Consider the following 12,819-nt stretch of genomic DNA (forward strand, 5'->3'; position numbering starts at 1 on the left):
AACTCAGTGAGGCTAGAGTTGCATCTGAGGATTTACCAAGGACCAGGAGGACACAGGTGAGGGAAGGAGCCATTCTATCCTGGGGAGCAGTGCAGGTCGAAGGGGGCCCTAGGAAGGAGGTGATACAGAGCAGGGAAGAGCATTCAGCATGGAAACAATAGCGGGATAGAGGCACAGAGGGCCAGTGACCAGTGTGTTTAGAAGCAGGAGGGAGGGTGGCTGGAGATTAGGGTAGAAAGACCCCCCAGGATGAGGTCACATCCGAACACTGAAAGCCTCGACATGTGCTCAGACTTTCTCTAAAGACAAAGGTAAGCCATCAAAATTTTTATTTTGATTTCAATACCCTTTTCCTCATTATAAAATGCCAGTTAGAGATAAATGGTTTTATTTTATTCTTTTTTCTCTGTGTGCATGTCTGTAAAACAAAATTGGGACATAACGTTTTGTAAACTGCTACGCTCACTTAATATTTTCCATGTCACTGAACAGTCTCCTAAAATAAGATTTCTAAGAGCTGCATAGCATTTCGTTAGGTGGACATTTATGTAACGAATCTTCTATTGTTGGATATTTGCCATGGTCTGAATGGTCCCTCATCAAATCATATGTTGAAATCCTAATCTCCAAGGAGATGGCCTTAGGGAGTGGGACCACTGGGAGGTGATTGGGTCATGAGGGTGGAGCCCTCGTGAATGGGATTAGTGCCCTTATAAATGGTCCCACAGAGCTCCCAGCCCCTTCCACCATGTGAGGACATAGCGAGAAGAATGCCATTTATGAACCGGGAAGCTGGTCCTCCCCAGCTATGGAACTCGACTCTGTGGGCACCCTGATCTCAGACTTCCATCCTTCAGAAATGTGAGAAATAACTTTTGTTGTTTATAACACCGCCCTCCCACTGCCCACTGCCCCGGTCTCTTGTATTTTGTTATAGCATCCCAAATGGACTAAGACAATATTTCAGGTTGTTTCTAAAAAATTTATGTCACGATAAATAACAATGTAATGAACGTCTTTGTGCATATCTCTTGTCACCAGAAGGCTATAGGCAAAAGTCAGCTCTCTTTTGAAAGATCACAGCGATAGGAATGTCAAGTGTGATTTAGGTTGTGGCAAAGCCTGGAGACAAGAAACCAGTTAGAAGAAGAAATGTTTTCCAACCACCGAGAACGTGAGGGCAACATTCCCAGACCAGGACTGTGGTCAGCTGGGAAGCAAAAGGATACAAGGAAAATATGAAGCAAATCTCCAGGCCTTGGTGTTAATGGACATGGGATCGAGGGAGAAGCAGCAGCAGCCAGGGATATAATAGTGAAAATGGTGGAGACAATAATAATAATAAGAGAACTCATACTTATCAAGGGTTGCTCTAAGCTTATATTATTTCTTTCCATCCTCACACAACCCTCTGAGGGAGGTACTATTATTCCCATTTTACAAATGAGGAGAACGAGGCACAGACTATTTAAATAATGAGCCAAGATCACACAGTTAGTTATCGACAGCCTGGGACTCAAATGCAGGCAGGGTGACTGCACAATCTGTCCACCTAGCCCCGTGCTCACTGTCCCCACCCGGCCGTCCCAGCCTGGACCACACATGATGGAAGTGGTCCAGCCTGGACCACACATGATGGAAGTGGTCCGGCTAGCACGAGAGAGGAGGCATGGGGAAGAGCAGGCCTGCAGGCATTTTACCCCAAAATGGAGCACAAAGTCTCCGTGGCCCTGAACCAGCTTGTAAGCTACCTGTTCACCCCACCGAGGGCAGAGCCTAGTACCTGGTTTGCAGAGCAGGTATTAGGTAAAGATTTGTCTGGTGAGTGCATGGCCAAGTGACCAATGATGGGCTCTGCCCAGAAACCAGGTGTTGCTGGAAGAAGACAACTCCTGACTGGGACCAGCTGGGCTGCGGGCTGGGTCTGCAGGGGCCCAAGTGTGTCTGCAGAACCACACTCACAGAGCGCCACTGGACCAGAAGACTCAGGACGCAGTGGTGGGCAGCTGCCCCAGGGCTGTGGCTCTCACCGTGATGGCGGCCGGGATGAGATGCCGCAGAGGGAAAATGCCATCAGCCAAGCAGTTGACAGGTAACTTCCAGCATCTCCCTGCATCTTTGTCTTCCTTTCCTGCCCCTACCTCCTGCCGGGGAGTGGGGGTCAGCCATAGGTACAGGTGAAGTAGGCAGTCACTGGAAATGCAGTGACCTCCAGGGACACCCAGGAGCTTCCAGCCCCCAATCCCCCCAGCCCCTCCTCACTGTTCCATCTTCATCTTCCACTGGCTCAGATTCTGCTCTTTCCAACTCCACTGAGCAGCTAGAGGGCTGCTTCCCAAAGTTCCTGCTGTCCTTACCAGCGTCAATATTGGCCATTTCCTTCTATGTGCTTAACCGTTTTCCTTACGTAAACTCACACTTTTAAACCCGATTACCGACTTCTGCTTTGTGGTAAACAGTAAGATCTGTGAAATGCCTAACTTGCCCAACTAAGTTGTGGCGTGTGGGTTTTCTCTCTCTAGTTGTGGCGCGTGGGCTTAGTTGTCCCGCGGCATGTGGGATCTTAGTTCCCCGACCAGGGATCGAACCCACGTGCCCTGCATTGGAAAGCGGATTCTTTACCATTGGACCACCAGGGAAGTCCCCCCATTTGCCTTTTTATCCCAGTTCCCTGGCACAAAGGAGTTCAATGTAGTTTATTTTCTAACTGAACTCATCGTTCTCAAGTCTCAAGCTCCCCCATTGTCAAAGGGGGATGACAGTACCTGCCCTAAGTACCTTAAAGGCCTTTTAAAAAGAGAGTAAGATGACTGATAAATAAAAATACCTCAGTAAAAAGCATGAGGATCAAATCCAATCACCTCTTGCTTAGCCAGAGCCCCTGGTTTCTCAGCTGGACGTGAATTGACTTTGTTTTGTTCAGGGAGTGCTTGGAACTCTCCTAAGCCTGACCCTCACGGCGAGCGTGGGTGTTTGTTAAGGAGAGTGCTTAAGAGCTCATGACCCTCCAGCCCCTCCCCCTGCTTTGCTTTTCTTCACTGCGCTCGTCACTCTCTGGCATCATCCCGTAGAGTCCTTTGCTCGGTGGGTGTGGTTCCGCGGCAAAGGCGGATGGTTGCCCACCCAGATCCATCCTCTCCTCCTCCTTGGTCCCCGGCCAGACCCTGATCCCTAGCCCCTCTTGAAGTTGGATGTGGCCAGGGGCTAGGCTTTCACTCCCAGAGAGGAAACAGGAGCGATGGTTGCCTTCCCCTCCCCCACCCCCAGGCTGGGCTTTAGCTGGGGTGGCCCCTGCATGTTCCCTTCCACCCTCCTTGACAGCTACACAGATGTGGCAGCATCCCAGCTCCACTCAAGCAGGAGAGGACAGCATCGTAGGTGCTTGGCAGAGCAAGGACTTGGAAGGAACCTGCGTTCTCCCCAGTGACCAGGTGGAGCAGGGCTGCCCACCAGCCTGGGACACACATCTTAAATTACTACCGCTTGAGAGAGATTTACTTTTTTGTTCTTTAATTTTTTTCTTTTTTTAACTTTTTGGCTTGCAGGATCTTAGTTTCCCGGCTAGGAATTGAACCCAGGCCCCAGCAGTGAAAGCACTGAGTCCCGACCACTGGACCGCCAGGGAATCCCCTCTTTGTTCTTTAATTTAATGAACGTTGGAGTCTCTTTGTTCAGCCATCCAACCTCACCCTAACTAACATATCCTGATGCTTTCTAACAGCTGGGCTTTGTCTTCTTTGTTCACTGCAGCGTTCCCAGTGCCTAGAACAATACCTGGCTCATAGGAGGTGCTCAAACTAATATTTGCTACAGAAACGAACTGAGCCAGACTGCCCGTGTTTGAGTCACTAACAAGACATTTGACCTTAACCCCATGGAACTCAGTCTCCTCACCTGTAAAATGGGGATAGTTATTGGACCTTTTTGATTACTGAGATTAATATATTTAGAGCTCATAGAGCCATGCTTAAGACACAGTAAGCACTCAGTATGTGTTAGATGTTGTTAGCATGATTACTGCATAAATGTTGTGTTTTCCTTTGAGGTCTTCAGTAATTCTGAAAACAACTTCATGTTAAATTGGAAGAAACTTCAGGGATAAAGAAGCCATGGCAGCTTGGATAGTAGATGTGTCCATATCTGCCATTGGCTGGCATAGATGAAGTGGATTTACCCATTAGTTGTTCATTTCATGACCTCCGTGTGATGGCTTTGGGAAAGGCATGCAGGTATGTATGCAAATTACATGCAAATCCACATAAAAGTAGCCTGCTTTGTGCCTCTGCATTGACTAGCAAGAATGCTGGTGTCTTTATACTCTGTTCGGGTTATATCACGTTCTGTTCCTCATGTGCACTCTCAGGAAGACACACCTGGCTGGAAGGAGGGAGGCGTGCGCAGGTGGATGTATGCCTGTGGGGCTGTGTGCCCGTCTGTGGGATGGAGGGCAGAGGTGGCTAATGAGGGCAGCTGAAATACTGCTCTGCAATCAGATATATGTGGCTGGTCCAAACTAAACTTTAAAGTTCCAGGCTCTGAGGCCCTATATCCGATCAGTCAGCGGTCCATGCGATCAGCAGCCACCCTACCACCACCCGTTGTTATTAAACAGCTCCCTTTAGACCACAAGAGCTGCAAGAGGAGCACAGGAAACGTGTTCCCGGAGCGGGAATGTCAAATATCCTTGGAGTTCCCCAGCCGTGCAAGCTGAGTAATCAGTGAGCCATCTGAGGCTCGGTTTCTGTAAAATGGACACAATGACGCATGGCCTGTGTACCTGACAATTGCTTTGAGGATCAACTGGGATTATGGGTGTAAAGGGGCTTTGCGGTCCTGTGAATGGTTAATGAGAGGGCTTGGGATCACCATCATTGTTACTGGGGAAGGGGGAGGATCTGCAAGGAGCAGCTGCCACGGGGCCACAGAACAGTATTTAGTATTTGTGGGGCTGAATGAACGGTTCTGTAGTATAATTCCAGAGACTCATACCTCTTGAGCTTTCCAAAGCAATTCAGACTTCAAACAGTCTTCGCCCGCTTATCATTCCACACGGCAGAGTCATTCATTCATACAGGCATGTACTCATTTGTTCATCTAGCAAAGACATTGAGCATCTGTCCTGGGCAGGGTTCTGTGCTGGGTTCCAAGATTAAAAGATGGAAAAGACACGATCTTTGCTCACAAGGACCTTTTCCTGCTGTCCTTGTTCCTAAGGACCTTTTTTCTTACACCAGAGCTCACTAACCATCCAGCAGGGGAGACAAACATGTCATCGATAAATGCCACACCACATGCAAGGGACAGTGATAGAAGCCTGGGGAGCAAGAGAGGTGAAGGGGGCTGCACCTCAGAAGATCAAGGCCACCTGGAGAAATGCATGGCGTCTTGAAGGGCAAGCAGGCGCCTGCCAGGTGGACCGGCGGAGGGAACACTGCATATGCCAGGGTACAGAGCATGAAGCCACATGGCCACATGCTCCAAAATCGGATTTGGAAAATATGGTTAATGGTGTCAAGATGTACCTTTTCCAGTCACACCAGTCCAGGCATCCCTGACTCCTCCAAATGCCTGTGACATTTATAAACTCATAAGGCTTGTTGGCAGTCATCGTACACAGTGAGTCCTTGAATTGTCTGCCCTCTGCTGCTGCTGTGTGTCCCATCTCTTCAGAGAGATTGTGAGTCAGCTGACAATGAGACTTTCTATTCTATCTTTAGCTCCCCAGAACCCAGGTCAATGCCTTTCTTGTGGATATTAAGCAGGCAAAAGATGTTTGTTGCAGGAGGCAGCCGAACGGATGACAGCACCAGGATGCTGCTACTTTTGAGCACCCACTTGGATGTTGTGCTACATGCTAATTTGTACACTATCTCATTTAATCCTTACAGTAACCCTAAGAGGTGGATACTATGAGTGTCTATTTTACAGATGAAGCAACTGAGGCTTTGAGAGATTACTTGCAGAAGAGATGCAGTCTAGAAGTGATGGAAGTAGGATTTAAATGCAGGCTGACTGGCCCAAGGGCTGATGCTTTTAGCTCTGACTCTAGCCAAATTTACTGCCCCTATTTCAGTGTGCTTAATAAAGCAGCGTGAATTGGAGTTTTCTGGCTGACGGGTAAGTCCTGAGCTCTAACCAAATTGCGATTACCTCTTCCTATGGCTGCCTCCTAAGCCAGGCACTCCTTGAGCATGGGGCTGTGCTTGCTGCATCCTTGTACCCCCATACCTACCATAGCATCTATTCTCCTGGGATGGATAATAAGGGGACCAGGAATTTGTTCAGAGCAACTCTGGAAGGCTCCCTGGAGGAGGCCAAGTTTCCTTGAGCCAAACTTGGAACATAGTGAGAGGCAAGCTGGAAAGAGAGTGCGTGTGAAGGCTTGAAGGTGGATGTGTTAAAGCGATTTATGGGTTGCTGTGGGCTTTGATGGAGTAGAGAGAAGCTAGAAATGTGTTGGGGGGAGCCCCAAACACCCAAGCTACTTCAAGGGTACAGCTGGCACACTTTGTGCTCCACACATGAATCCCTCCCCCTCCACGGGCCCAGAGCCAAGACCACCTTTGGAGGGATGAAGGTCCTTGCTCCCCCTAGGACGTAGATAGGCATCTCCAGGTGAGATACCACTGGAAGCTGTTGAGAAACTGGTGGCCTAGTTGAGAAGCATCATTTGTAGGCTGCAATTGATTAATTAAACATTTTTCAAATGCCTATTACATTTTTGGGGTGATTCTAGCAACTGGGACAATGTAATGGTTCTTATAGAAGTTCTATTTTAGTGCCAGGAGGTAAAGCAAGTAAGTAAACTAACAAGCAAGCTAGATAATATCAGGTGGTAACAAATGTTCTGAAGAAAATAAAACAAGGCGGTAGCACAGAAGTGATGGGGGGGAGAGGGAGGTCAGTAGAGGCCAGTCAGAGGAGGTGACATTTGGGCTGAGAAGACCCAAATGACCAAATGGCACCAACCATGCCAAAAACTGGGGGAGGTGGGGGCGGGAAGTATTCCAGCCGGAGGGCACAGCACAGGCAAAGGTCCTGGGGTTGGCACAAACGTGATGAATTAGATGTATGAAAAGACCAGAGTGGCTGGAGGGTGGTGAGCCAAGGGGAGAGGGGTCCAAAACGGGGTGGGAGAAGCACGTGGGGCCAGAGAATGCAGGGTCTGGTGGGATGATTTTATTCCAAGTGCCGAGGTGTATTAGCTAGCTGTTGCTACGTAACAAATTCCCCAGAAATTTAGCAGCTTAAGCAAAACACATTTTCAATCTCACAGTTTCTGTGGGCCAGGGGTCTGACAGGCCTTTGCTGGGTCCTCTGCTTAGGGTCTCTCACAGGTTGCAACCAAAATGTTTGCTGGTCTTACGTGGTTGTTGGCAGGACACAGTTTCTCATGGGCTGTAGATCTGAGGCCACCTTCAGTTCCTCACCATGCAGGCCACTCCAACACGGCGGCTTGCTTCATCAAAGCACACAAACCAAAGAGGCAGCAGAGTGAGTCTGATAGCAAGATGGAAGTCACCGTCTCTTGTAACCTAATCATAGAAATGGCATCTGCCACCTTCGCCAAATATGTTAGAAGCAAGTTATGGGTCCTGCCCTCACTCAGGAAGTACCAAGAGGTGGGGATCATTGGGGGTCATCTTAGAAGTCTGCCTACCACTCACAGGAAGCCACTGGGGGTGTCCGAACTGGGAGGTAACATATTTTCAAAGGCTCACTTTGGCTTTCTTGAGTGTTGGGAGCATGAGTGGGGAGCATGAGTGTTCCCTTGTTGGGAACAAGGCTGGAAGCAGGAAGGCCAGTGAGACTTCTGTAAAGGACGATGCCAGTTTGGACTAAGGAGATCCCAGTGGAGGCAAAGACATAGCACCAAAGGGCTTTGCTAGTGGACAGGAGGTGGGTGTGAGGGAAGAGCAAGCGGGGATGAGTCCCGAACTCGCTGGAGATCATGTGCCTCCTGCCTGTGGGATGGTGGTGCCCTTGACTGTTGGGACGTGTGCTCTGTGTTTTTCTCCTGGGAGAGACAGGGTGGCAGTATCCGTATCCTCCTTACCCAAGGTCACTCATTTGCTGGCTGGCTGGCCAGCATTAGGAGCACCGGCTGTGAGCAGAGAACAGATGTCTCCTTGTGCCAGGCTGAGGGACTGACCCCATGTCCTTGGTCTCATTGGTCTGCCCACGCTCAGGCCAACCAAGCCAGGATGCTGGAAGCTGCTCACCTATAACTGTGCTCACAAAGTCAGCCAGAGCTGGAGGGGGCTAAAGGGGTGGGGATGTGTGTGTGTGTGTGTCTGAGAAATGCTACATTTGGAATAAGGTTCAGGGCAGAGAGAGTTACTAAACCCAATTCTAGAATGTAGGCCATCCCTAGAAAATACATTCCAGATAAACACTTTATTTACCTAAAGAATACCACTTCCATTAAATATTTACCTGCTATATGTGAAAAAACAAAGAAATAAATAATTATGATGTCAAGACTCACTGCTAAGCACTTGATAGATCTCATTTAATCCTCATAACAACCCAGTGAAATTGGCACTAGTATTATCCCATTTCATTGATGGGAAAACTGAGGCTTAGAGAAATTAAGCAACTTTCTCAAGGTGACAGAGCCAAGGAACAAGAGAACCAGGTTTGTCCCAGGTCTGTCTGACTCCAAACCCATGTTCTTAAGCACGACTACCACCCTGCCTCCATTGAGGCTGGTTAAGGATTCGTTTCCTAGTACCAGGGGTGAAACAGGGGCAGGAGCTTTTCTTCTAAAAAGTGGATCCAGCCTTGCCAGAGGAGAGCAAAACAAAAGCAAGTTTTATGGGCGGAGACAGAGCTGCTGCCTTGAGAGAGGAAGGGTTCAGCTCTCACCAGTACAAACGGCGGATGGTGCCCCCTGGTGGTGGTGGTGGAGAAGGGCAGTGGGTGGGAACAAATTGGAGCTTGGGGTTTGCCAGTTAGTGGGGGGGACAGATACAGAGCAGTGTCGTCCTCGGAGCAGAGAGCTGGTTCCACTGAGTCAGCCTGCCCCCAGGCAAAGGGCCAGAGCACGTCTCCCTTCCTGGGGCCCACGGGGTGCCAGGTCAGCCAGGCACTCATCACAGGTGACACAGGCCAGTAACCCAAATGACATCACCAAACACCATCCACAGTCTTATCCTTCAAACCTAGCCTCTGCACCTAAATTCAGACTCCTGCACATACCATACTGGCATCATCTTGTTTACAATTTAGGGCCTAGGATTTGGGCTCATTTAGAGGCAACCAAAGGGGAAGCCCTCACGCCCGGTTTGCTTTTGCTTAGGGACCAGCCACCACGTGGGGGATTTCCTGCGGACCCCAACCACGTAGCTCCCCAAGGCCCAACCTCAGGGGGAGTCAGACAGGGGCCACTTACAAGATAAGATAGGAAGTGCTCTGTAGCTCGGGGAGCATAGAAGAGGGGTGAGGGATTCTGCTTGGTGATTTGGGGAAGGTTTTGAAAACATCAGGATACCTCCGGTATTTGTCCCACCCCTGTTTTGAACCTCTTGATCAGGCATCACGAAGTGTGTTGACTCTGGGAATAAATACAGAAATGGAGCCGATAAACTGAGTCTCTGAAGGTGTCTCTCCATATCACCTGCAGTGTTTTTCCTCAATCTGTAGGAGGCCCCCTTCCCAGGGAGGCAGCAGGGTGAGTGGGGTGGCAGGGGAGTCAGGATGCCTGCGTTCTATTTCCAGCAGCTACCACTGACTCACGGTGTGACCTTGCTGAGGTCACAGCTACGTTTTCCTTGCTGGGGGAAAATCAGAGGTGGCAAAGCTTGCATTTTCCCAAGGCACGGGAGTCTTGGAATATGGCGGGCCTCTCTGCTCCCCACGAGCCCCAGCCATATCTGCTCCTTCTGCTATTCACGAAAAAAGCCTTTCGATTTGGATTCAAAGCACTTTGGGGGACACAAAGCAAGAAGCAAGGCGTTCCTGCCACAGCAAGACTTACGGCCACTTGTATATGCAGTGTCTCTCCAAACACTTTTCAGCTCACGTTCCAAACCAATATTTCCCCACGTGGCCTTCACAGTGGCTGTGGAAGGGGAGAGGGAAGGTATTTTCTCTCTAGTTTCAGGATGAGGCAATCAAGGCCGAGAGTGTCATTTCTCAACATTTTCATTACCAGGGACCCCTTTGATTCTTTTACAACCGTGCAACCCCCTGTTTTGCAGGCCCTTGCTAAATGCTCTGAACTTATTAGGTAGAAATTCATCTGTTTCCATTAATCAAAGTCACCAGTATTCTGCTCAACACAGAAGAACTAGGGCTATCACTGAGTTCGTTGCCAAGAACTGCGGCATTAGCTCTGGGTGACCTCCTTACAGGAAAAGGCCCAATTTTCACCAGAGTTTTTGAAATTCTGAAAAGAGTTGATCCTCAGGGGGCCCAAGGATCCCCGACTGGGAAGTATTTCCCTAGAGAGGTCGAGTGGCCTGTGAAAGGTTCTGTGGCTAAGGGTAGGGCCAGGACCAGGTCCAGGGGCCTGACACTCCAGCCAGGGCTCCAGCCTACCGGACCACTTGGCAGGGAGGTATGGTGCTCTCAGACACACAGGCCCAGGTGGGCACGTGTGTAGGATGGCAGCCCAGCCAAACGCAGATGCCCCGAGCAACGATGCTAGGGGCTCAGACGGGTAAGGAATAGGTTCCCCTCAGTACTAGAGTGAGGGACCAGAGCCAAGCCTGAGGCTGGAGGGGTGGAGGGTGTAACAGATCGTTCCAGGGTGTTCCTGGAGAGTTGTAATGGGGGGACCCGTTTGTTCTGCCACCTGCCTTTGCCTTGACACGGCAATAATGCATTATTTATGCAGCCTGGGGTGTTCACCCACTCTGGGACGATTCAGACGTTTCCCCCAGACCCGCCTCATCAAAGGGATGAGACCAGAATGGGGGCTGAGCCCTTGCAGCTGGGGATGACAAAGACAAACTGGGGACCCTGGGAGAGTGGGGACACAGGCAGGAGACTCAGGAGGTCTGGTGTGGAGGCCTGGGGTGTAAGCAGGACCCCAAGTGCCTCAGAGCTTCCCTCAGGGCTCTGTACCCCTCCTCACCCAGGGCTCTGTTGAGCCCTTGGCTGTGTTCCAGAGGCTCAGGTTTTTGATCCATCAGAAGGCGTCAAGCTGCGTGTACCTTTGGAAAAAGGCCAGGGCTTAGCTTTGTGGCTTCAGAATTCAAGGCTCCATCAATCTGCATGGGGCCAGGGGCAAGGGCACGGGCTCTGGGGGCCTGCTGCCCAACAGCTGCTCCTGGGTTATTTTGGTCCAGGGGGAGCTTATCAATTCCAGGACACTTGGACCAAAATAGCCAACAGCAGGACAATCTCTTGGTGGCTCTGTGGGGACTTCTCCTTAGAAAAGTTTCTAAATGGGGTTGGGAATGGAAAGGAGTTTGACTTGGGGGCTGGTGAACGGTCTGAGGCTACACATACCATTCCTTGCTGTCCTTCCAGCCTTGGCACTGCCCTGACCACCTTCCTTGGGGACCGAAGCTGGGGGCTGGTTGAGGATGGAGTAGAAATTAAGAGGGAAAAGATCATTTTAATTTATTTTTTATTATTTTTTTTTTTGCGGTACGCGGGCCTCTCACTGTTGTGGCCTCTTCCGCTGCAGAGCACGGGCTCCGGACGCGCACTCCCAACGGCCAAGGGCCACAGGCCCAGGCACTCCGCGGCACGCGGGATATTCCCGGACCAGGGCACGAACCCGCGTCCCCCGCATCGGCAGGTGGACTCTCAACCACTGCGCCACCAGGGAAGCCCGAAAAGATCATTTTTAAACTGTTTCTTGACTCTGTGTTCCTCCCCCAAAGCTGGTGTCATGCATATTACCTTTTCGCATCTTACAGATGGGGCACACGGGGTCCAGAGTGTGGAAGCACTGGAACTGAGGCCACACAGCTGGGAACCCTGGCCTCTGAGGCCTCTGAGGGAGCCTCTCGGCTGGGCCTTGGTTAGATCAGCAGCAGATCCGCGCCCGGGCGGCTGCCAGTTCCCCGACAAACTCAGGGCCAGCGTGGAAACTGCTGACTGGCCCCTGGCTTTCCTTCGGGCCACAGCGGGGGCCCTGGCAGCGCCCACTGGTTGACCCCGCCTGTCTCACTGAGATGGGTTAAGTGCCGGTGGAGGAAAGGTGGAAGGAGGACCAGCCACCCTGGAGCTCCCTGGAGCCCTCTGGAGCCCCGCCCAACCCCGGATCAACAGCCCCTGGCGCGGCCCGCGAGAGCCCGCCGGGAATGCCCTGGCGCAGAGCCAGAGGGACCCAGGTCGCGCTCCCTTTTGCAAGGGGTGGCGCGCGGGGAGCGCGCTTTGGCACCAGGCGGGCGCGGGGTTGCGGGGCGCACGACCGTGACACGCCCTCTGAAATGCACTGGGGCTGGGGGCGCTTGGTCACTGAACTTGGTCGTCGAGTGTTCCGCGCCAAGTCCGCGAGACAGGTCTTATTGCCCGGTGTCGGAAATAAGCTGCCCGGGCGGGGCCGCGTTTGGGACGGCCACTCCGCCACCCCTGCCGCTCCCGCCTCTCTCCCGGGATTTTCCAGCGGGTTAATTTCCTGTTCGGGTAAATCCTTCGCGAGTCCCTCGGCCCTCCCTCCCCGGAGCTGCCCCCTCCGCCCGAGCCTCCCGGGCTCCCCTGGTCGGTCCGCGCTGCGCTCCATCGCCCCGCGCGCCCGGGCGCAAGCCCTCCCCGCCCCGGCAGCCCTCCGGCTCCCAGCGCCTGGCCGCCGGGACCCCGCGCGCCGCCCCGCGCCAGGGCTCGGCCCCAGAGCCGCGTCCGCGTCGCCGCCGCTCGCGC

The 12,819-nt window shown here is 51.7% G+C and overlaps 1 protein-coding gene across 1 annotated transcript in view; it reads left to right on the plus strand.

The window, feature by feature from the left end:
• The first annotated feature begins 1,706 nt into the window (after window positions 1-1,706).
• The window catches only part of LRRC38 (leucine rich repeat containing 38), a 45,090-nt gene continuing 33,977 nt past the window's right edge, over window positions 1,707-12,819 (plus strand). The window contains exons 1-3 of the mRNA XM_029227047.1: window positions 1,707-1,821; window positions 1,931-2,092; window positions 9,819-9,879. Coding sequence (XP_029082880.1) covers window positions 1,707-1,821; window positions 1,931-2,092; window positions 9,819-9,879 — 338 coding nt within the window. The remainder of the gene's footprint in view (window positions 1,822-1,930; window positions 2,093-9,818; window positions 9,880-12,819) is intronic.

The sequence above is a fragment of the Monodon monoceros genome, unplaced genomic scaffold (genome assembly GCF_005190385.1).
Source record: "Monodon monoceros isolate NGI ecotype Baffin Bay Population unplaced genomic scaffold, NGI_Narwhal_1 Super_Scaffold_18, whole genome shotgun sequence".
In the NCBI taxonomy this organism is placed as follows: Eukaryota; Metazoa; Chordata; class Mammalia; order Artiodactyla; family Monodontidae; genus Monodon; species Monodon monoceros.